Source organism: Anopheles aquasalis, chromosome 2 (genome assembly GCF_943734665.1).
Source record: "Anopheles aquasalis chromosome 2, idAnoAquaMG_Q_19, whole genome shotgun sequence".
NCBI lineage: Eukaryota > Metazoa > Arthropoda > Insecta > Diptera > Culicidae > Anopheles > Anopheles aquasalis.
The window spans coordinates 5172501-5197500 of record NC_064877.1 but is presented as its reverse complement, the minus strand read 5'-3'; the positions used below and the strand labels follow the sequence as shown (position 1 = coordinate 5197500).

Sequence of the window (25000 nt, the reverse complement as noted above, 5' to 3'; positions counted from 1 at the left end):
CTATTAAGATATGGCGACGGCGGTTGTCGCGGTGCTTGGCTTGGCAAAAGGAAGATGTATTAACAACAGCCACCGTTTTGGGCCTGTTCCTATTTCATCTTAGTCCCAGTATTATATAGCGCGCACTGGATCAAAGAACTTTCGGTTTGTTTCCTGTTGGTTCTGTAATGAGGTTTTAGGGGACTACGAGAGAAAGGCGATCCATTTAGCTTTTCGTAGGCCAAAAGATCCGAGAGAATGATTTCGCTGGAACTCATTTTGAAATGCAATTAATTTTGCTTACCACTGAGTTCAAAGTTCAGCAAAAGTGCTCGCTAACAAGACACTGAATGGTGTAGATAAGATAAAAAAAAATATGTTGAAAACTTCAACCTAACCGTATGCAAAATACAAAGTTCCACCAAAGTCACGCCAAGCTGGCTTCCAGCGAACCATCAGCCAGATGACGGCGCCATGTTTCACCGCATATCATTCTTCTGCGGAACCGCTACATTAACAAATCAAATTCTAACGCAAATTATGATCATCCATCTATCCCTGGGGACGGGTAGCGGGTGGCTTCATACCGCGCGGTCTGTAAGAGACCTCGAAAATCTTCGACGGTACATTTTTGCATAAATGATTACGTTGGATGAAAGACGGAAGCCAAAGCCAAAAAAAGATCCCCTCCGCATCCCCTCCGCAAAAAATCCGATGGAAAGCAAAATCAACAACAAAATCAAATCACCACCCTGTGAAAACTGGCAACCATCCCCTTCTACAGGCGCCCTGGCCAGTTTCGGTCCAACTTTGCGCGGCCAAGATGAAGTTTCTCGCCCGCTCGCTCTCTTGCTCGCTCTGATAAATGATGGGCCACATTTGACGAGGTGATTTGTTGAAAGCTCAGCGACCCAACAAGATTATTAATGCTTCACCGTCGCACACGATTCTCGCTTTTCTTCCTCCACCAACCATCCCTCGCATTCCGTTTATACTCTCCAGAACATTATTGGGAACGGAAGCCCCATAACAGTTCGATGATTACTTACATACTGCTGCCTAAGAGGCCAGAGGCTAATCCTTGGTCCAAAAATCCCACGAAAGCATCGCCGTGACACGGATAAGTGTACGGTACGAGCGATCGCCTTGACCGCGAAAACGCATCACGACTCCATTACAGCCCGGAAGGCACCACAGACACCGCGGCCCAGTCCCGGCCGATGCCATTTTTTGCGTCTTCAATGTCTTCATGAAGCTAATCGGATGTACCATGGCCACGCCACGATCACGAGGGGTGGCGATTTGCACGAAAATGCGAAGAAAAAAAAAGAAATCATAATTCTCAGACGTCCAGCCAGCAGGACTCCGTAGCGTTAGCTATTTGACTGCCACAGCTGCTCGTGTCCAGTGCTTCCATGCTGCTCGCCACGAACTAATGGGGAGTAATTGCCACTTCGTTACCCCCCCAGATCCAGGCCTCTTCCTCTCTCAGCCATCGCACCGCGGGTGTGAGACCCGCGTGACTTGCTGCTATCTCGGACGCTATCTGTGGATGTGCGACGCGGTCGCCTTGCCACATCAAACGGCGTCATGGTACGAGGGTGTGAGGCGTGAATTTATTTATTTATGCACTCATTTATTTATTTATTTAGGCATTCATCATCGTCGTCGAAAAGGGAGCTAGGAGATGTTGTTTGCCGAAGAAGCGCGGAGAGTAGCGTTTTTGGGGTAATTTTCCTGAAAACCGGTGTCCTCGACAGGACGAAATCATTCTCGCTGGGCTCGGTATTGACACGTTCGTACACTGGACTGAGGGGAGATCCGTTTTTGGAGTCAAATTCGACAATTCAATAACAACGTCAGTTCACCAATTGTACTCTTTTTTTCTACTCTTTGTTATAAAGCTCGAAGAAGTCAAATTGATGTTCTTTCGCCTCATTGAGTGCCAGCGGCCAGGACATTACCCTTCTCGGTCAACTGACTTTTAATGCCCGCTCTATAACTCACAATAATGAACCAACGATTCGCCAGCTCAACTTCACCCCACCACCACATCAAGAAAAAGGAGCTTATGCAGCACTGCTTCCCTTGAACTTGAGCTCAACGTAGGAGTTCGAAGGCAATCGAATTACTTTAATCCGCTAATGCACATCTGCTGTTATGGTGTGATGGCATTCGCGTCAGTGTACGGCAAAAGGATCAGGAACCATCTTCCGTTTGGCCAGTACGTGCCCATCGTGTACAATGTTTGGAGGAGGTTTTTCTTTGCACACCGATACTGCTGCTGCTACTGGCCGCATGTTTCATGCTTGCGAGGGGATTAGCGATGCTTCGCTAGCAACGCCATCGCTGTTTGACATTACGCTGTTTTGAAGCAATTTGATCTAGTAGCCGCGTTTTCCCGGTGAGGGCTTTGTGGAGATGCATGTCTAGGATTCCAAGGGAATTAGCTTTCGCTGTCAGGCCGAGTGTGGTCTTAAATAATGATCCCGCTCCCGGCCCTTTCCGATAGCAACTCGAGGCCAACTCGAGGTGGATGGTGCCAAACGGGAAAATCGATTTCCGATGCTGGCTGTGGGTGTGGGTTACAATATTTCAATTAAAGCAGCAACATCGTCCCACGCCTGTCCGCCATTTTGAGTCTATTTATAGGTGAAAACATTGTGTTTGCTCCTCCGTTCTCCGATCGCCACAACTCATTTCGCAAATGGCTTCATTAGGGGGGAGGATGTATTCCGGTTCGGTCGGCTCGGCTGGTCCGCCTGGCAAGGCCAACAGCCGGCCCCGTATCATCATTTGTCCCGCACCATTGGCTTCGCGCTGCGTGCCACGAGGATTTATGGCAAAGCGGCTTCGTTAGCCGTAGGCCGTGCTTCACCGGGCCACTGGTATTTTCTAGGTAATCCGAGAGTGGAATGGAGACTCCTCCAAGGCTTTCCCCGATAATAAATCTCGATATCCTCAATCCCTGCACAATGGATTCCCGGACCAACCACCGGAAATAGATGATGAGGATGAGTTATCCACTATTAAGTGTGATTCATACGATGGCATCCCTCCCTCAGTGGCTGAGCTGAGCCCTTTCCGGTTCCACTGCTCTGAAGAAACTCGCACCATGACACGCCATACTGGAGGCGCTGGACCGTGTCTTTGTTGTGGTTAAGCTGAGTCCGAGGCTGCCCACTGGGCTGGATGGTTTCGGGTACGGACAAGCTCATCAAATGAGCTACTACTATCTTATCGCATCGCACCGCACCGCACAAAATGGTCAACATTTGAGTCCCGGACTGGGCTGGTGACAATGGGGCTTCTAATTGACAGGCCTTCCAGGAGGACCCCTTTTATTGAGTTTTCGGTACCCAAAATCCTCCTCTCTACGGCCAAGGACGAAGGTTGGCAGAGCGCCACTTCAATCGCTGGCCAATCCAGCCTCAAGGCAGCTCAAACTATTGATCCACACTGACGAGTGTTTTGGGATGGCAGCGTTGGACGCCACCAAAACTTTAGAACTCGAATGGAAACTTTCGGGAGGAAAATTTAATTAATTATTTCCATTCCAAGATGCGCTCGTGGTCCAGGGGGTTGACGTCGACGATGTGCTGCATAGTTGAAAATTTCCTTATCCACGCACGACGGCACGAGATCCCGGCGCAAGTTATCGACCTAGCACTATCTCGGTGCCCTCGGTGGCAATCTCAACTCGTTGCAGGTTAGGGTCTACATTTCGGCAACTTTGAGTTCGACAAGAATGTGGCTGCCACTGCTGCTGCTGCTGCTCCTAAGCAAGAAGTCGCATTTTGAAACTGTGTGTTCTGGTTGGCATTCGAGGCGAGTTGCAGTCGTGAAGTTTGCGCTCGAAGCGCAGAAAGAGGGCAGAACTATGTGCCAAGAATTCACCTCCGGTTTATGGTGTTGGTTACCCCCGCCATTTCCTGAATGACAAGAAAATCAAGACCATTTTCCGTTCGCCCTTTTCCGATCGTCTGCAAAATGGTAAGCGCAGCGACATCGAGTCACCCCCCCGAGGGATGGGGACAGAGTACATCGTAATTCACTCCGGCAATGTTCCCTCTTCTCCTTCTCTTCATCCGAGGTCAACCGATACACCGGGGCTGGCCGTCTGATACTTACTGTGGTGCGAGTTAAAGCGGACCAGCGTAATGGTGTTTGCTTTCAGGTCGAAGTTCCGCCGACGGTCACGTTCGCGAGCGATTTTCGCTCGCCGGCGCAGACAGCAGATGACGAGCAGGGCAAAGATGGGGAAACCGATGATGCAGGACAGTATTGGCACGACGATCGTTTCCGGTGAAACTGCCAGGGTCGCCAGGAGTAAGGGTATTAAGGATTAAGGCAAACTGCTTCGCGAAGGAATGCGAGTCTCCACTCACCTGTTGGGTAGATCAGAATGTCTACCTTTCTGGCCGGTTGTTCGGTGGTCGATCGACTGCTAGCGATGGTGCTCGCGGTACTCGTGGTCGTAGTGGCGGTCGTGGTGATGGTAGTACTCGGTAACATGGTAACCGTTACCTGCATGCTGCCCAGAGCTGACGACATTCCTCCGGTACTGTTCGATTGACCGGCAACACTGGTCACAGCGTTCCGATTGATCTCTTCATTACGCGTTCCTAATCTCGACGGAATTGGTTTCACCTCGGACGTGCTACCGTCGGCTGTCCGCCGGTCCACCGCGACCGTCGTTGTCCTTCCGGCACGTTCGGTGGTGGTCACACTGGTGATGCCTTCAAGTCTCAGCAACATTCTCCCTTTCGCCCCAAAAAAGAGCGATCCAAAGCCAAAGAAGGAAATGGACACACCGGTACCAGCAATCTGTTGGCAGCGTGCTGTCACTGTGCCTTTGACCTCACTGCGGTGCCGTCTGCGTTTGCGATTTATTGTCGCCGCCACAAACGCCCGGTGGACACACCCGGTCAGGGCAGGTCAGGATGGTCACGGCTCGGCTCGGGGGGATTAGCATACGCTGTTGAAGGTTAGCGGGCTGTACTTCATCACAGCACAACCCCCGTGCGACGGGAAAGAAAAGTGCAAAAGTCAACCTCCGTGGTGCCTGCGCTTGACAGCTTCGCATGGAAATGGGAAACGCACGTCCGTTCCACGTGGGTTGAGTGTTATGCGATTTACCCACGCTCGGTGCCGCCCCGGTACCGTGGTTGGATTACATGAACGTATTTCTGGTCTTTCTGGCTACCGAATAATGCTGCTCGACTCAGCGGAAAGTCAATCGGTGGAGGAGGATTACCAGCCGGCGTGGAATTACCGTACCATGATCTGATCTGATCTGCTATCTGAGCACCGACCTCACCTGACAATGTTCGACTTGGTGACTGCTCTCTTGATTTGGTAGTCCTTACCCAGCATCGCGTGGAAATGTCCTTAGAAATGTGTTTTGTTGCGCGTTCTGAACCACAAACCGTAGTTCACCAGCCACAAAACACTTGCTTTAATGGTTCAACTCAATGGCCAACCTCTTCAACGAGAGATGGTCCACCGCAACTAGACCGCAATTGTCGTGACATCGGTGTGCGTGTTGTTAGCGCGGTGGTAAAGTGGAGCCCCCATTGGGATCGGGGTGTTTTTAGAATATTGCCACCGTCACACTGGGTGTAGCGCTTATCCTCGTGCTGTTCTCGTGCTTGTTGCTGATACTAATGTACACTTGCAGAGTAAGTGGGGCTTCACATGTGTGTGCACCGGACCACAAATACACAATACACTGCGTTGTGGCGATGTCCTCCAGGCAGGGGGGGAGGTTATATCACGGAGCACTACACCGACCAACCGACGACCGATACACAACCGAGCCAAGTGTCTGACTGTGCCATCAGGTGGGTCCTGATGCTGCCTCGCCTTGGCTACTGTCCGCCTACCAACACAACGCACACGTACACAGAACCACAATCGAGCCGGCGTTAAATCGAGTCAAAAGTTCGTCGTGCCAGAGTGAGCGAGTGAGAACGAGGCCGTGCCGGAGCCGGAGCCGGAGCAACTGTAACGAGTGGAACTCAACTCGAAACTGTAACTACCACGAGACTGGCGGCACCACTTCACTGCGCTGCAAGGAGGAAGTGCACGTTCGTGTCCGCGCGTTGGTCTGTCCTTCCGTTCGGTGGGCGTTTCGCCAGCACGCGTTTCTTTTGTTTCTCTTCCTGTGGTCCTTTCTGGAGGGCCCCGAAAACCCAACACACAACCCGTTTGTCGTCGGTTGGTCGGCGACTGTCGTCGTCGTCGTCGTCGCACTGATGCTGTACGCCCCACGGACCCCGTTGGCGCAACGAAAATCGATTCCACCAAGAAGCGCGCGGTGGTCGCGGTATGGCGCGCGTAAAGCCAGAATGCGAAACGCGACCACGATCGCGAGCGTATTTTCGGCGACGGACACGCGGTGATGCCAGCCAAAGGAGCCAAGGATACCGAGAGAGACAGAGACAGAGAGAGAGAGAGAGAGAGAGACAGAGAGAAAAATAGAGGAAGAGAGGAAGAGAGAGCGAGAGAGAAAGGAAAGAGAAGGAGAGCGTGGTTCGGCGGGCACGAGAAGAGCACACACAGAGAGGCGCACGCGACACGGCTCCAGCGCTGGCAACAGTCCGACGACTACTAACCGGCCACTAACGCCAACAACTTACCCAACCCGCCTGGCACACACAGTAGACTGGACGACTGGACGGCCACCCGGCAGTTAGTAAGGCGAGCAGCAGATCTCCCACACTCCTAGTGTGTTCGGGCTGACCGTACACCCCATTGGAGGTGGGTTTTGGGGGTGAATGGGGGGAGTGAAACTGTTAAGAGAGAGAATGATAGAGAGAGAGAGCACAACTCGTATTGCTACATTTCGGTGCTACACGTTCGTTTGTTGCAAAAAGGCGGAATCCGGTGTTTCCCGCCAAACGTGTGGTGCGGAGAGCGCGCGCACTCCTGTCTCCTGACGTCATCATCATCCCGATGACTACCGTGGGACCGCGTCGCCTTCCATTCCTTCCTGTTTTCCGGCAGCGGCAGCGCGGAAATTCCTGCTCGGCAGATCTCAACTCAACCAACCAACAAACCACTCCCTTTAAGAGCGGCGTATAGTGTACCACACAGTCGCACACAGCATCCACAGTGCGCTACTCATTTCGTGTTCCGTTTTTTGTTTTAAACAATGTTGCATTGTTGGTCTCTGTATTGTTTTATAATATTTTTGTCGATTATTCCCCTTAGTAGTAGACTACGATGACAAATAGTTTGGCAACACTGACAGTTGCCGTTAATCGTAGGAAAGGCATGGTCTACTAGGGAAAGAACTGTTAATCAGTTCACCATGATGGAGGCGCCCAACTATGGTTTCAACAAACTCGCGTAACATTTATACAAAATTCCCGTAAATTAGAGATGAAATGTGGGCTCTCGTTAAAATAATACAAAACTGTATGTAAATGATGCTTGAGAACAAATTAAAATACTCGTTAAATGACGCAATTTGCATCGTACTGTAACGCTGTGCCACTGTGTAATCCATCTTCTGGCTTGCCTTCTACCACCATCATCATCAACAACAACAACAACATCAGTCCACTCCCCTCCACTGTACTCCCGGACCCAGATTCGATTCTCACGTGAGAATCGCGACCCGACACTAGCCTTCCCCGGGAGCCGGGAGTATCATCATTACACACATCGGTTCGAACGAGAGAAATTGGCTAGAACACCATTTCCGTCTCATCGTTCGGTCGCTGTCGGTTGTACGTGCTAGCAAGCGGGATGATGCGATGCTGCCAGGCTCCCTGCTAGGTGTAAATATGATTCCAGCTTACCAGAGACACTCGCTCTTCACTCCGTTCCCACCCACACCACCCCCCTTTTAAGCATACAAACCGCGCTATTACAGTTACCGCGCCACTTTGGCATTCATCTTTGGCCTGGCCCCGATGATGATTGTGGTCGGGTGTCGTCTGTTGTCGGGTCGGGTCTTTTTGTTTGTTTCGACACTAAGCCAAGCCCATCTCGCAGGCCGGCTCATGAAACGTGTGCTTTTGTTTCGTGGCTAGAACAGTACGGCAGCGCAGTACGGTGAAGGCAGGGATTGACAAGGACGAGGAACGAGCGAGTGGTTTTAATGGTTTTTCGCCTTCCATTTTCGATTTTCCACCAGTTTAACCCGAGAAGGCGCCGCGAGAGAGAGAGAGAGAGAGAGAGAGGGTGCGCACTCTAGCTCGAAAAACGTGTTCCACTTTCCCCCGAGTTCTATAAACAAAGGGAAAAGAAAAGAGTAGCAAAAGCAAAGCGAGCAGGCAAAGCAAATGTTTAATTGGGCTAGTCACAATTCGGCCAGAGAGGAACAGGACGACAGCGAGGATATGGGGCCGAGAAACAAAGAAAAAGTTTTCGCTAACCACACACCACACCACGGGGCAATGGCGAGGTGAGGCAGTGAGGGAATGCGAAATTGCAGAATGGAAATTACAAGCGACATGGCGCTGGTGCCTGTACAGCCGCAGGCATTTTCCAGACATTGGAAATTCGTCAGAAAACTCAGTCGCCTTGTATGTCTGAAATGACATCCTCATGATGGAAATGGCGGATAGGTAATGAAACGCGTACGCGACATCACTCGTCTCATGTGAATGAGTTTTCCCTTTTGACAGACAGATGAGCAGAATACAGAGGGAAAATGGTATAATCATTCCTAGCATCACCATAGCAACGTCATTCGAGACGGTGGTAGAGCAGTAAGCAACACATTTCACTCAAGAAAGAATTCGAAAAACAGGAAGAACTTGATAGAAGTCGGTACGAGAGACTTGAGAAACGAATGAAAAATAGGGAGAAATAGGAAATGAAACCCAAATACCAAAAAAAAACATGGAAGAAAAATACATTTCACACACCACAACAATAAACCCGCCAAACGCTCTGACGCAATGACAAAGGTGTGAAAGAGATGACCAACGAGAGAGAGGGAAAAAAGAGAGAGAGAGAGGAAGAGAGAGCGAGAAAGGAAAAGAGAGACGTTTTTCCGAATGCTATATTCGGAAAATCGCATTCGGAATCGCAGAGGGCACGGGCACGGACCACTCGCTCGCGTCACTCGCGTTGTTATTGTTGCTGTTGGCGCACGAATCGCGTGAACCTTGGAGACGTTCAGACGTCGCTGTTCGCATCCGTTTTTTGAACACTTGAGTGAACTTGACCAACCAGCAGGACACTCAAACGATGCCGGTGTGCACGCGAGAGAGAATGGAAAATGTGGAACAGAAAAAACAAAAACGCAACTGTTGAGGTCCTGAGATCGTCACTCGACGTTCCTATCCCACCGAAGAACGTTCGCTTCACTCGCTCTGTGCCCAACGACTGCGTCTGCTGTCACGTTTTATCTCGTCTTATTTATCAACCATTCACCAACCATGGCATCGCTTGCTTCCAATCCTTCCCGTCCAATGCTCCACCCCGGTGTAAGGCCACCGGTTGTCCATTAGCCAACTACTTTCCCACAACGCCTTGTTTACTTGCCTCACGAGGGCCTCTACCTCGATTTTTCTGTTGCTCCTGCAGCTCACTCGCTCACCTACCTCGATGGGGGAATGGTAATCTATTGAGGCAAAACAAAAAAAAATACACGGAGAAGGAAACAATTCCGCGACAACGATGGTGGACGACTACTGCGACGACGGCAAACTGGCTGGAGCGATAGCGACCGACCGTGGCTAAAGGTCCGTGACGAAATCGTGTGACACATTTGGGGGGAGGGGGGGGGGGTAGGTTGGAGGAATATGGTGGGTGTTGATGGTGGGCAGGGCAGTCAGGATGGAATATGCTGTCAATCGAGCGTGAAACGGACACTCGAGTGACGATGGCATCCTCGGGCGCGGTGGACGGTTGAGGACGATTATCCGGCTTGCTTGATGATGCCAATGACGGGAACGGGAGGAAGTTATCGGCCAGGAGCAAGGCAGAAGACGCACACGTCTTACGACCCACTACAGTACGTTACCAATTTTATCACGTAAGAGTTCTTTTTGACGATATATTGTTGAATATTCAGAATAGCTCTTTAAATTACTAGAAAAATAATTCTAATAGTCTAATTAACGAGTTATACAAAAATCTAACTCTTATCTAATTATTACATCCTTTAAGTAACTACTTAGTGACTTACTAACTTAAATTTTAAAAAATCTATTTATCAAAGTTTTATTTTTATACCGTTTTAGGAAGTAACCAGACTCTTACAACACCATCTTCAAGGGCCAACGATAAAGGTAACGACGAAATAAAAATGTAATCCATTTCCGATTCCGTGATCTTGAAGACACTTGGGTCCGGGAGTACTGGAAGCCTTATTTTCCATTCCTCGTCTTTCCGTTGCTGGTACCGAAATATCTCGAGTATCATAATTCCATGAATTGCGGAAAGCAAATCCTTCTGTGCCCTTGTGCATTCGGCGACGACTCTTGGAAAGTTTCCACAGAATCTCTGACATCTTCCCGGAACTGAAAGTGTGTGATCGAGAACTGGGAGTTTTGGGTTTGGATGCTGCTCCTTTGACTTCTCTGCGCTCTCGCACTCCCACCGCTCTTCTCTCTTGCTGTCTCTCTGTCTGCAACTCTAAAATGGAAACCGAACAGTCAATGAAGCGACGCAAAAGGGTCCCTTTGGCGGCTCGCTTTAACCAGGAAAGGGGAAATGGTGATGGCGATGGTGCTCGAGATGGTCTTTCGGGAGTTTGATAAGAGCGTGGTGGGACAATTTGCGAAAAGCAAAATCTGATTGCCGGCACTCACTTCGGCACCGATCGCGACGGGGGTGCGACGGCGATGGAATTGAATTTTCCTAAACTTTTCCCCTGCGGTCCTTTCGATCGGCGGTTTTTTTTTTACTTTTTCTTTTCTGTTTGTTTCTTCAACCCTTCTCCAGCCCATGACATTCCGAGCATATTGGCGGCGTTTGTTGACGGTAAAAGCGGGGACGGGGGAATGGGTTTTGAAGTTTTGAATATTTCGTTCCGTTCGTCGGCTTTTTGCTCCGATTTCCCTTTTTCGCTTTGATGGTTTCGACGCGCGGTGAATGGTAGACCATTTTTCTGCTAGAATAATGTTAGCGTTGGCCAAGGCCGGGTCCCGGGTGTTGGGTGCGAGCATATAAAGTAACTTACTCGATCTCGTTTGTGCCGACAAACGAGACCTTTGCCGCGATACGTCGTTGGACGCTCCGGATCGTGCACCAGTGGGGGACCATCCTTCAACTCGTTTAATGTTGGCCGTTGATTCGTCGGAGGATGGTGCTGAGTGGAGACAAGGATAAGAAAAATAAAAGGTCTTCGAGGGTGCAAAGGAAAATAAGTTTATGGTTGTTCCACCATTCCTTCCCTCCTCCGGTCGGACTTACTGTTGCTGCTACTGCTGCTACTGGCAGGCAGATCGTTATGCTTCACTTGTAGAAGCTTCATTTGATGGAATTTTACTAGCAACCACCCTATGCACCCGATCTGGGAGAGAGAGAGACTGAAGGGGAGAAAAGCAGGGGGCTGAGTTCACAATTGTTAAAGTTCGCCGCCTGGAAAAATCTTCTACCTTCGCGATTTAACGCAGCTTGTTAAAAGCTTGCCCCACTTCTGTCGCTGCTGCTGTTCCTGCTTCGAGGGATCATTTTACAACTTGTTCCTTCCGACTGGCTGGGAGTGAATCCCGGGAGTATACAGCATCCAGCTGGTGGAAACAATGATCGTTGTTCGTGTCGTTGCACTCCTTTTTGCTCCACGTTTTCCCCATGAAAATCAATCTGCTCGAACTTTAATAGCGAGCGAATGTTGTTGTGCGAAACTTGTTCCTTCGTTATGGTGTTGTCTCTTTCACTCTCTCTCTTTGTTGCACTCCGTATCCACTCTTGATTGTTGTTGACGCGGGTGAGCTTATGATGAGTTGCTTGAAACTATTCAAACTTGGAAAATGGAAACGGATGCCGATCGCGATGTGGCTTCTGTGCGGCATTTGTTGCACCCGGGAAAACTTGAAGTGATTGAAATTTATACGAAGAAAGCTATTCCAAGTTTTGCTACAAGAGAGCAAAGGGGTGAAGAAATATGAGCATAATATATGCATCGTCTATAAATTTTTACTTTTTTAACAATGTAGAGTAGGTGAACACTTATTGTGTTGTTAGCTTACAGAGGTAACATATCTTAACTAAATATATTAAACATGCTTTTTTTACTTAATTTATTCTAACTAATATATAAAATTAAATTTCTTTAATTTACTGTTTCATACTATAAATATAGAGTTCACAATTAAAATTTGCTCGATTTCCGAAGCGAATTTTCAATATCCAATTTTTTCAAAAATTCTCAACAAGCTCTTTCTCGCGGTGATTGCTGTGGAACCCAAGTGTTCCATTTGATGGGACAAATATATTCCTTCCATCATAAAAACGCGACGCATGTCACATTCCACTTATGAGGCAGGCGAATTGCATTCCAATGAAACATGTTCCACCAAACAATCTCCCTCCATCCGTTCCTGCATCTCGAAGTTCTCGAAAACTCTCATTGACTTATTCATCGTTTCGCTTTGCCGATTTTTCAAATTCGACTACCACGATAGCTCGAGGACGCGGCCACACACGGAAACGCACGGCAAACTCATAACCTTCCATCATTCCGGGCACGGAAAAGCACTCCGCCATCTTTGCGTCATCATCACATCATCAAAAATTATTGCAATCAAGTTGGCACGAGGCGGGATTTCGATATCCTGAACAAGGTGATCCCGGGAGAGCGTGAGGATGGAATGGAGAGACAGGCACCATCACCATTCGGATGGCTGATGCTCAAGCATATTGTGCGTCTATTTACCTTTCAGCAGCAGCAGCAGCAGCAGTCAGTCGTTCATCTGTCTCGAGTTATCTGCCCTGACGTCGAGCCACCATGACACAAAGCGATGAGATGATCACTTCAGTGGATCTGGCCACTCGAAGCTCGCAGCTTTGATGTCGTTGCTATACCGTGCCGTTCGAGTATTCATCGTTTTCACATCATGACGCCTGACGTCGCCATCGGTGCCAAAAAGTTCATACGTCAAGAGCATCAAACCTCGCGAAACAATCACACTGAGGGACCAATTAATTAGGAATTCAGCACAACTTTTCCAATCAACATTGTCCCACCGGACAACCGACGCGCCCTTCCTCTCGCTCTCTTCGGTGCCTTCTGCAAACAGTATCGAGATGCAGGTTTGGTTTTTGGGCGAATGGTGGTGCCGCTTTTTGTCGATAAAATATGCAAAGTTTCCTAAAGTTCCCGCAACGTACCGTACTGCTGCGCTTTACCCCTTTTGTTCGTTACGGCTACAGACTCCTATAGAAGCGTTGGCTTGAACGCCTTTGCAGAACACATGCTACCGAAAACCCCTCTCAAACATTTCTCAAAACTCCTCAACCACCATTAGCAGCCATTGACCATACTTATCCCGAAAGCCCAACATGACTGGTTGTTGCAGGTTGTTGTTTGTGTTGTCTGCCTCCACGTTCTCCTCGTCGTAGATAATGGTTTGGAAAGGGTAGGTGGCAGAAGGTGCGTCTCGTTTGGCCCTCCGTACTCCCGCAGCACGAAAATAAGGCGTTCCAGATGAAAAATATAGGTCACACAACACAATCGAACGGAGGGACCGAAGTGGACGCTGGTCGGACCTGGTGCAGCACCTGTTTGGGCGTACTAATAAAACCGGCCCGGCAGACAGCACGGCTTGAACAATAGTCTTGAGCGATGGTCGTAAAACCCTCCGCGCCCTTCCCGACCTCCCCACCTGAAACCCCACAAATAGTGGTGAAGGGGTTCACCCTGCCAGAAGAGGTTCTTGTTTGTTGCCAACCTGCAAGATCCAGCTTCCCGATGCGACCTGCGAGATTGGGATTGCTTAAACTCGACCGGGAGTCCGACCGGGGTGCTCTTCCACCGAACACACAACATCCCTTTGTGAAGCCATCCGCCATTCAAAGCCGCTCCAGAAGCAGCTACGAAATGAACAAGCGTCGTGTTTCTCCCTGCAGCTTATGGCTTTCTGCTGTAGCTGTTGCTGCTGAACGATGATATTTCGTTTTCCTTTATGTGGAAACTCTGCAAAACATCCTTCTTCCTCTGACGGCTTCTCCTGTAGTAGGCGACCTGGAATTGAATGAAGGAGCGGATCCAGGAAGGCCGTGCCTCCATCCTTGCCGGATGGAGGGCAAAGTGATATCTGTCAGAACAATAGACAACACTCAGCGGGACATCGTATGGGCAGCAAATGCGGCAAATTGTGTCGTATAGAGGGCCTGGCGGCGCTAGTGTGCGAATGACGGCCGTTAGACGGATTTTTCGGGAGAAACGTGTCACTCGCTTGTTACGCCCGAAACGCCATCCCGATGTACGGCCCGGTGTACGGCCAGCATCAATTAAATGTGCTACTGACAGATCCCGGAGAGCCGGTCCGGACATCCAAACCAACGGCCGAAGACTAGACCTTGAACCGACCATACCCGGAGGATATTGGGGAATGTGACTTTCGGGGCAGGTTATTTGTTTTAGAATGTTTTCCAACAAAGGCAAACCGCACCTTGGATGGTTTTACGATCAGCCCTGCCCGTCGGTCCGGCGGAACCCCCAAAAGGGTCATCAAGTGTAACCAATGTACTGACGCTCGTACGATGTACTAAGCTTCTAGCTCGAGGCAGCTTCATTTTTCCGCACGAACAGCGCTTTCGGGCAGTTAAAAACAGTTCAGCAGAACAGGCTGTGGGGGGGGGGGGGGGGGGGGTGATGGTCGTTTTTCCAAAAATTGCATAAACGTACCAAAAGCGGACCAGCATCAGCATCATCAGGTCTTCCTCCTCCTGGATGGATGATGAATATTCATTACACGGAAAATCGGGCACATGACGAGCGCAGGGGCCCGGAATTTTGGCCGAACTGCACCGAACCCGCATGGTAGATTATTGATTTACGACAGATGGTGGTCACGTTGGTGGCGTAGAGGATGCTGGATGAATTATGCAATCGTGCTCTCGCAGACCCCTTCGCCCATCCGCTCTGCTCCGCATCATACGGTTTGGCTTGGGGCCAAATCCGGGATTACAGCGTTACAAAGTGGTAAACTCAGTTTGCGGAAAGAGCTCGTCCAACCGCCCACAAACACACGTTAAGGCGGTGGAACACACATCGTTTGACGGCGGCAATCGCTTAGTAATTAAAACTAATTTATCATTACACAAGGGGAAAAGGGATGGTTTGCGTCACAATCTGCATCAAACTTGGACACTAATGGGACACCTCATCGAAGCCATTTTCGGCCAATCAACCTCACGCCACATTGTAAGCCATCAGCGGTAATCGATAAATTGCACGAGTTCGTACGAAACGACGTAATCAAACCTAAAACCCAAGATTAGATTTGATGCCCCCCCCCTTTGGGAATCGCGTCTGTTCTTGACAGTGAAACGATGTCACCGGATTCGACTGGCTGCCCTTGCAAATTGTCTCACTTTGTTACGCTGATCGGTGTTTATTTAATCCCATTTCCGTTTGGTTGACACATTTACAGGGCGCCATGTTGATCCGGTTGTTGGTGATCCGCCGTAACGTCGCGGCACATTATGCGCTCGACTTTAATTCGAAAAAGGGAATGAGTACAGAAGGATGTCGCTTCTGGCGGCGAGAGGAGAGAGAAGCACAAAAGAAAACAATTGCCTTTGCTCTACTGAAGAAAACAATCGGGTTTTTGGGCTTGGAAGTCGGCTTCTGATGTTTTTCTACATTTCAACTTTGCTCAACCACTCGCCGGGCCTCATTTCGGGTGGTGACCTTTTGTGCGTGCGCGTTTTGTAACTTCTACCGTTCCCAATTGCGGGGCTTTGCTCGACCGCAGACAAGCTCGGCACGCTCCAGTTGTCTCCCGAGACAGCCCGAGCGGCGTCCGACAGCGATCCCAAAATGCGTGCGTCTGTTGCCCACCGACATCGCGCCGACAATCATCGCTCACAGTTACTGCACGCAGGCAAATCAGGGAAAACAATGAAAGTTTTTCTCCGGAAGGCTCCCCGGGATGGGCGCTTTCCGGTAAGCAGAACGAACAGCAGCAAACGAAGAGGAAAAGAAGATGAACTTATCGGCCTCGGACCAGTTGGAGTCGGAGGGTTGACTTGACACGATATGACCCAGCTCAAAATGGTTTCGCTTTTTGGGTGTCGTGATGAGTGAGGTGTTGGGAGTGGAGCGTGGGGGGAGGGGGGGCAGAAGGTCCGGAGGTTTATTTTCGTGATTTCCTGCGCATCCTGTTTGGATAGCTTTAAGCCCAAAACATCATCACCACTGAGGTCAAAGTTAAATAGATTCGCCGGAGCTCAGCCTGTCACTAGGAGTAAGCAGGCTGACCTGGCTGTCAGTGAAAGTATATGTTTGCTCGGATCGAGAATTTTGTGTAATTTTTTTTTTATTAAAAAAATATTTCCAAGAAAGACACAAACAGATTGAGCAGCTTCCCACCATCTCACAGACATCTGTATGCCACATTCTGCTCAGCTTTTCCATTTTCTCACCCAAAACTCCATCGCGTCCCCAAAAAAAAAAACGGGGAGTTTTCCCTTACGGGACAGCACCGTAGCCTCCAGAGATTCCACAATTAATTAAACTGCTTCAAAGCAATAACTATTTCTTCACCTTTACTTCCCATAATTACACTGTGACGCCCGGAAAAAGGTTAATCATCAGCCACTTGCGGAGCCAAAACTCATTTACATCGTCACCATCATCCACCGCACCGCTGCCGGCGGGAACGTGGTGCGCTGGATGGATTTTATGGGCCTACTGTTCGACTTTTATGCGCCTACTTTGTTTTCCATTTTATGACACAAACGACCTGTCGGCCGGCATTTATTAACTGCCCGTTTATACGCGGCTGCCCCTTTTGGCGCACCGGCACACCGCGCCGATGGCACCGCAAACCATCGGCGTTCGAAGATGCTTTGGAATTGATTCTTGTGGTGAGACCATTTGGGGAGCGCGGGCCATGATCTAGGTTAATTGATGGGTTAAAGCGATTCTTTCGGATATTCATTTGTGCGGAGGATTGTGTTGGATCCTTGAGGAATTCAGGACATTTCCGAAAATCGTACTATCGTCCATTTAAAACACGACCATCGTTTGTCACTGTGTGGCGGCTGCGTAACACCAGCAGCTGTTTCCGGCACCGAAAAGGTAACCTTCGCTCGCGGGACCGCACCGGTAGTAATCTGTCAATTCTCGCACCAGCACTGTTTGCAGAAAAGGGTTAAGGGCTGCTTTTAATGGCGGTTCTGACGAATTTATTTCACGATGTTTTTTTTTCTCTCGCTGTCTCTCGCTCGGCTCGCTGTCTCGTTCCCTCGATAGCCACAGAGTTTACATTTGTCATCAAGTTTGGCCGTTACTTACATTCCTGCTGTTTAGCGATTCCTTATAATGGAAGCGTTAAAGCTAGGGACAGATTGCAAACGCTATAAAAAAGAGGACGCTTTAAAACGTCGTTACTCTTACTGCCCAGTAAAAAAACAGGAGGAAACTATTACTGCGTGTTACTGCGAGCCGCGCTCACGTTGAGATCGTAACGCAGCCCTAGAAACCTTAGCTAGAAGTATAAAACATTTATTGGATAAGTTTTCTTCCTCCTAATCCCACACGGACGCACGCACGCACGCACACGCGCGATGCTTCATTGAGGAAACCTGATAACGTATCGCGTGGAGTTTTTCCATTCCGCATCCGGATGGCGTGACCGTCACTCCGGCAAATCCTAAATGACCGTCTTAATCGTATCGAGAAGGATACTTTTCTTCCCCAAAAGTCTTTGCATTTCCTTTCGCACCTGATGCTTTCTCAGCACGAAAGGTCATTCGCTGGTAGTTCCAGTTCCCGTTCCAAATTCATCTTCTTCTTTAGCGATCCTTCTTCCCGGTGAGACGCCGCTCGGTCATTGTCAGCAGCTACGAATCCGTTTGAAGCACAGATTCCGCCGTTTTCGGTGGCAGCTTTTTGCCTAAACGATTCGTTTAAAAAACTCACTCTGGCTGATCATGGAGGGGAAATGGCGAACCGATTGACGATGTCAATGAAAGCTTTTTTTGGTGTCGAGAGTACGCATGCGCCCAAACCGCAAACTGTATTTTAATTGAAACTGTCGTTTAAAATTTCTGTTTTATCACTCAAATTCCTCAATAGTTTTCCAAGCGAGTTTTGAGCAAATCAACTTGAAAGGGCTGAAAAAATGAAAATTAAGGAACGAATGAATGAATTCCAACACCAAAAATGTTATGTAATCATCCTTCTAGAAGTAAAATAGCCGTGTTAACGGATAATCAAAATTCTGTATCTGTTACTACCACAGGATCCACTGTGTGGAGCATTATCCTGTCGGCACAATAACACTGGCCCGCATGGCGGCTCGAGCCCAACCTTCGTGTCCCGCGACGAACACGGGCCGAAGTCCAAAAGCTCACCGCCCGCTTCGTTATCGAATCTCACAGGTCCGCACGCTATACACGCTACTGGTCTCTGCTTTCACTCTCTGCTGTCAGTAGCACCCTAGCATTCCAAGGATTCAGTTCACTGGAGTCATCAGTGTTTCCCTCTCCTGCACTGTGTCGTGTCCTCGGCGTGTGGTCGCGCCAATTCCATGCCAAGTTAGTGTCTATCGTGAAACGGTAAGCTCTGGCAGCTGACACGTGAAACCTCGGCACAGTGCGGAACGAGTGCAGGTTACGTTCCCAAGTGTCCCAGGGTGGCGGACGGACGTGCAACATTAAAAGAACATCCGTGGGAAAACTCCCCGGCGAAAACAAACAAACCACCACCGTGATTTCCGTTCCGTCCCTAGGTGGTCTCCCCTCTAGGTGCCAGGCTAGCTCTAGGAGTCGGTCCAGACACACACCGAGCCTGTGCTCGGACTGCCAGCACCGGATGTCGGAGTTTGTTTGGATAAAAGGACGCGTTTGAAGTGGAGGCCGGGGGCAAAGGGACGATGGCATCTTTTTAATTGATTCCCGCATAATTTCGGCATTAAGAGTTCCAGCTACATGAGCCATCGTCATTAATGTGTCTAGTGTGTATGTGTGTATGTATGTGTGCATTTGATCCGGAGGGAATTGTGGTGCCATGTGCCATACTCCCACGACACCGCCATTATTAGAAGTCCGTGAAGAGGAAGAGGAAAATTCAATTCATACTTCGCTAAGGACCGTAAGCGGATTAACCTCGCGAAAAACGTACCATGAGTGTCGCCCAGTGTCGGTGCTTCGGCTAGGCGCTTCCGGAGAAAATGTTTTTCCGATTATGCCAGCATTATTGAACGCATCGGGGAGACACAACGTCGGAGACTCGCTCCGTTTTCGGTGACCTGGAATGCGGCAGACAGGCGGGCACACTTGTGTGAAGTGTAGCAGCGGCATGCGAGTGGAATTCTATCAAACATTCCTTCACAAGGGCTTGTCACTTATCGTTGAAACGGCCGTTAAATTCGTGTCTATCACTCTCTCTTTCTCTCTCCTCTGTAGTGTTCAGTGCCCAGTGGATTCAGATTCGATGCAAGTATTCCGACAAGGTGATACAGCGTAGTCCGGATTGTGAAATGCCGCCATTCTAGTTCCCCGCATCGCGCCACAGAAAGAGAGTCCGTCGTGAATCGTTGAATTCTATTGAACAACTCGTCGACTCCGACTCCGAAGTTCAACTCTCCACGTGAAACTCGGGCCGAAAGTGCTCCAACCCATTGATGGTTGGAATCCAATTACGAACTTTTCGACATTCAGGATTCCCGGTACGGGTCCGCTTACCTGGAAGCTCATCATCAGCCTAAGCCAGGTGCAATGTAAATGTCTCACCACCAGGGCAGCCGCTCGCTTCGACCACTACGCCAGTCGCCAGTAGCCGCTAGTACTATCAACGTCGCCACCACCACCGCAACACCGCCAGTGCAGCCGCCAGAGTCGGTCTGCACCCAACCACCACCTCCGCACACTGTCCAGCACCGGCACCATTTCGAAGGGATTCGTTACAAATGAAAATACCAAGAGAGCCACCATAGTTATCTATCCGACCGGTAAGTCCGAGCCAGCCAGCCAGCGAGCCCCGCAATGGAATCGGTCAACATGGCACCGATGGCCTTGACTCGATCTTCTTCTTCTTCCTTCTCCTCCTCTTCCATCCGTTCTGTCCAGTTTCGCCGGAAACGGTCATCATACCCATCGTGTCCTGCATTATCGGTTTCCCCATCCTGGCGCTGCTGGTGATATGCTGCCTGAGGCGGCGGGCCAAGCTGGCACGGGACCGCGATCGGCGCCGGAACATCGACCTCCAGGATCACGCAGTCAGTCTGGTGCGAATAAATGCCATACATAGGTTCAGTGAGTTGACACGTAGAAATAAGCAAAACAAAAAAACTGAGTGGCATCAATCGTAATCTTCACAACCCACATCACCACCTACCCTTCTCCAGGGGATACCAGGACCCCTTCTGTTTCTCTCTCTTTCTCTTTCTGTGTCATCACTCTTCTCCCATTACCTTATTCCCTGTCGTCCCATTTTCACCTTCCGAATCCACACCGAACCAACCAGTATCCGGCTACTTGGCAGAGACACCTCCCGTCGACTTCTGTCTTAGCAACAGAAGAAGACAGAAGGCCTGTTGGGTGGCGCATCGGTAGCGGTCGAGGCTTCATTAGGCCCGGGTGTCATAACCTCTCCCCCGGGGGCCTACCGAGAGCCCAATTCTGCGAGCGTTACCTTCCAGTGTCTCCTGCAATCACGGCTTCCTTTGATGGTTCGCGTCCGGCAGCAACTGTTGACGCCTCTACCTCGCGTACCCGTTGATTATATCCCTTTTGAATAAAGGATAACCGTCTCGAGTAACCGGGCTGGTGGCCAACTCTTGCCTTGCCCGACAGGACGGCCACGGCTGGCTGTTTGTTGCTTTGTGGTGCTTGGAGGTGGCTTGGTTGCCTCCATCGCCCCCTAGAAGCAGCAGCATCAACGCTGTCGCCACCACCGTTGCTGTCGAGGTTGTGGTTTTGGGTCTCTCGTAATTGGAGACGCAAGCACCACTGGCACAGCCACGGCCCGGGATGTTATTTATGTTTGCGCGTTCTTGCGATAAGACGATGAGACGGGGGACGAGAACGGGTAGGGCAAGCCAGGAAGCGAAGCGAAAGGTGTCGAGTTAAAACAAAATGAGGATTAATTGAAGCAAACGGGGAAAAGGATATTTCCCGCTGGCGACTCTCATTAACTCGCTCGCCATGTTTTCTCGCTTTTTACCCTTCGCCGCCGCCGCCGCGGGCGGGGAAGAATACTAAGTAATCCTCGATGAATCCTTGTGAACCCAACCCGGTACCGAATGGTGGTTCGAATGTTTTCCCTTTTTCAGAGTCGCGTCACTATTAACTAGCGTTTGCGGGCTTTTGTGGTTTCTGTTTCTGGGTTGGGCAATGCGGTCATTGCGTGTTCTGACGCGGCCGCACCACTGCTATTTGTAGCAGCGCAAAACACGCGAAAAAACTTTCTGGTCCCCACTTCCACCATCACCAGTAGCCCTCGAAATGGCCCGGCGGCCCAAGGGTTCGTTGGTTCGCATTTTCTTTTTGCATAATTACCGGATTACCTTTCCCCCCTCCTGCGCAAGGGTAGATTGATTTTCCAACCTTTCCGGTTCCGTTTCATATCATTTCACGTTTACGAAATTATTTGCCTTTATTTTTTGGCCCACTTTTTATGCTGTTCATGCTTCATTGGCGAGAATGCGAGAAGGAATTTTCCCTGGCACGACCGGTTATCGATCCCCCGGCTGGTCGTTTCATTCACTTTGCGTTTCGCCAGAAGGACGAAGGCCGTCGGCGTTCCACTGTGCGCTTGAAGTGGTTGACCCTTTCTATGAATACTTATCCAGCTCCCATTCGATATTGATGTACCGTGGGAACCCCCCACCCCCCCGGGGGGCCCGTAACCAAGGATTGATTTAGGATCATCTGGTTTTTGTAGCAGATTAATTTTACTTTAAGGATTCGAAATTAACCCTTCTCGAAGACGCACCCAGGCGGCAGACCCAGCACACGATTAATCATTCACTTTGAACACTGGCCGCCTGGCAATTGCTGATTGGCGTGCGCTCGAACTAAATTATCTCGTTCATTTAATTTAATTTGTGACTTCACTTCCATCACTTTCCGGAGACCACCCGGAGCGGAGTGTTGGTGGTAGATTGTGCATTGAAGCTGCCTTGCCATTAGTAGCGTTCGCCTGCTGCAAAACTTTCTCAAACACTGCGCTGCTTAATACAAAGCAAACTCGCCAAACCACCGGAGAAGTAACCGAAGCACAGAAAGTAGTGTAAACCAAGCCGACACTCCTCGCTCCTCCCCTCGCTTTGCCAGCCAGTTTGATTGAAACTGTTGGCCGCATGCTCACGTGCAGCTGGGCTGGCTTCAAAAGGGAGAAAAGCCAAACCGAAAAAGGACATACCGTGCACCGTGCTGCTTCCCGCTTTCTGCCAACAAGCACACCGAAGGGATGCATTCTTCTTATCACTTTCCACACTTCACTCTTTCCGCCTGGCCGCGTGCACCATTTAAACTTCTACTTCATGCTCATGCTAGCGCAACATTATGGCACCATAAAACGCATTCATTCGCACTTCGCAGTACCACCAGCACCACAATCTCTCGCCCGAAATTCGCTTACATTTGCTGAAGTAGCTAACCGAGTAGAGAGCACAGAGTGCGATCGAGTGCCCAGCTGCTGCTGCTGCGACCGTGCCAGGGCCGGAAATTTAGTGTGTAGTGACTTTACAAAGAATGAGAAATTGATTATCATAAATATGTCCGTCACTGGAGCCGTTGTGCGAATTTCCATTTACATGATATAATACTAAGACGCTTAGTAGTTAGGCAGATGGAATGAATATTTCGTAAAGAATTAATGTCCTTAAAAAGAAAGTGTTTCGAAATGGTTCTCTTGTGTGTCTTTTTATGGTACGAAGAAAAAAAAAAGAATGCTACATTAAATGAAAAGAAATTCAATTGCCATTTCCACTTTGACATTCCACGGTCACGGAATGTTGCTCCGCGTGGCGCGTGTGGTCCGCAAGTACCAGTTGCCAGTGGCTACACATCATAGTCGCCAGCGGCGCCCGGCCGGCCAATGTCTGCTACGTTCGCGCGCGCTCGCGCTGGGCCTCATAAATCGAGCTTTCCGTTTATTAGCGCCCCGAGGATTGTAAATACCGAACCAACCTACCACAATGGCAGCGGCGTGGTAGAAACGAAGAAGAAGACCAAAGCGGCGTAGTGGAGTAGACACGTAGCCCGTAGCCAATGCATATTCAACCGTGCTTGTGTATAAATAGAATCCTTGCAAACCGGAATCCAAGTACTGGATTCGCTTAGTGAACACATAGAACATGCTGCTGGCAGGCAGGTCGGCTACTAAAAGGCAACGAAAGAAAAAAAAAAGCACGCCGGCACTTTATGCGTTAGCAGGGCTCCCCGGTTCTCTACTCACTGCGCCAACCTACTAATTTGCTTTTGCACCGTTTTTGCTTCTCTTTTTCTCTTCCTTCCTCTCTTTCTCTCTTTCTCTGTCTCTCTGTCTCTCTCTCTCTATGTTGTGCATTTTCTTTTCGTGAAAATTCCAACAGATTACAATGCCACGCGAGCTGTCAGTTTGTGTTCTGAGAGAAGTATAAGCCACAGCATCCCGTCGCTAGAGCTGGACACGATCCTCGAGGAGACCCTCTGTTCGGTCGAGGTGTGAGCGGCCGTAACTCCTGCCCTGGCTGCTTCGCTTTGGTGGTCCGTAAGGTTGCGGACGAGAGACCGACGCTGATGATGCTGTTGATGATGATGGCTGTGCTCCTTCCCCCGACACACCAACCCCAGGATTTTATGTGCGAGTCCTCCTCCCTCCGTGCGGTGTTCCAGGCGGTCTCAATGTATCCGTGGTGCTCGTGTTCAACCAATAGATAATAACGTTAGAATGGCCGCGTGCGGTGCGTAGTGGAAATCGTTCGAACGTGCAGCAGCCAAACCAGCACCCCTCCCCCCCCCCCCCCCTCCCCTATGTGTATGTGTGTATGTGATAGTGATCCTTTACTCCTCGCTGCGAATGAATCAAAATTGTACCCCACCCGCAAACCCAACCACCCAACCCAAGCACGGCGTGTCTGGGAGTGGTGGTCGAAATTGCTTTTCCCACTCTTCCCCGCGGGTTTCTCGAATTAAAGTTTGAAATTCGATTTGGAAAACATTTTGATAGCCAGCCAGGCGTTGTACGGTCCGCCGGTAGGGCGGTGTTTTGCGAATCTGGTAGAGAACTCTGTGGTGCTTTTTCAATCCTTATAGAAAAAGGGGAAAATGGTGCAGCAACAGCAGCAACAACGGAACAATCAATCTTTGTGCTATAGAAAAAAAAACCCGTCCAGCACTATCGGCGGGGGGCAATCCGTACAGGACATCAATCCAAAGAGAGAGAGAGAGGAAGCGAGCGACGGATCAGATAGAAAGATAGGAGAAATATTCAATCCTAGCTGGTAAAAAAAATGGGTAAAAAAAACCATTAGGAGTATTAGTTCTTGCACACCTGAAAAAGCTCTTTAAGCATTTTCTGCCTTCCCACCATCCATGTGCCGGCCGTGTCGTCGGTATTACTTCTTCCTTCCAAACCGTGATGTGATGCTACTGGAACAGAATTCCCTGAGAGATGGGATAGAACCCATGACCGTAGGCTCGAGGTGGCCCATTGGACGAGGTGATCGATCGATCGATCACCGAACGGAATGCAAACGAACCAAAAAGAAAGCTTAGAAAGAGAGAGAGAGAGAGAAACCACCAAAAATGCTTTAAGAAAAAGAACCAACCTTTGCTCCTGTGCTGTCCTTTCCTCCGTTACTTCCCCCTGTTGGCCTACTCCGCTTTTGGGACCGCAGTAGAACCGATAGCATCACTTATCGTCTCGTATCTTGAGGAATCAATAAACTGT

General features: G+C 49.6%; 2 protein-coding genes across 3 annotated transcripts in view; one reads left to right on the top strand and one right to left on the bottom strand.

Moving 5' to 3' along the window:
• The window catches only part of LOC126581002 (uncharacterized), an 8860-nt gene extending 2285 nt beyond the window's left edge, over positions 1 to 6575 (bottom strand). Inside the window, exons 1-3 of one of the 2 annotated variants that reach the window (XM_050244389.1) lie at positions 5083 to 6575; positions 4368 to 4975; positions 4111 to 4290 (exon numbers count right to left, since the gene is read on the bottom strand). In XM_050244389.1, the coding sequence (XP_050100346.1) occupies positions 4111 to 4290; positions 4368 to 4737 (550 nt within the window). In that variant the 5' untranslated portion in view covers positions 4738 to 4975; positions 5083 to 6575. Of the gene's footprint in view, positions 1 to 4110; positions 4291 to 4367 lie in introns of both variants that reach the window. The other variant, XM_050244388.1, reaches the window with a different exon arrangement.
• A 2319-nt stretch (positions 6576 to 8894) lies between these two features.
• The window catches only part of LOC126571968 (uncharacterized), a 17350-nt gene continuing 1244 nt past the window's right edge, over positions 8895 to 25000 (top strand). The window contains exons 1-4 of the mRNA XM_050230902.1: positions 8895 to 8903; positions 19901 to 20072; positions 20191 to 20376; positions 23661 to 25000. The exon at positions 23661 to 25000 is cut by the window's right edge and continues 1244 nt beyond it. Of these exons, the coding sequence (XP_050086859.1) occupies positions 8895 to 8903; positions 19901 to 20072; positions 20191 to 20376; positions 23661 to 23776 (483 nt within the window). The 3' untranslated portion in view covers positions 23777 to 25000. The remainder of the gene's footprint in view (positions 8904 to 19900; positions 20073 to 20190; positions 20377 to 23660) is intronic.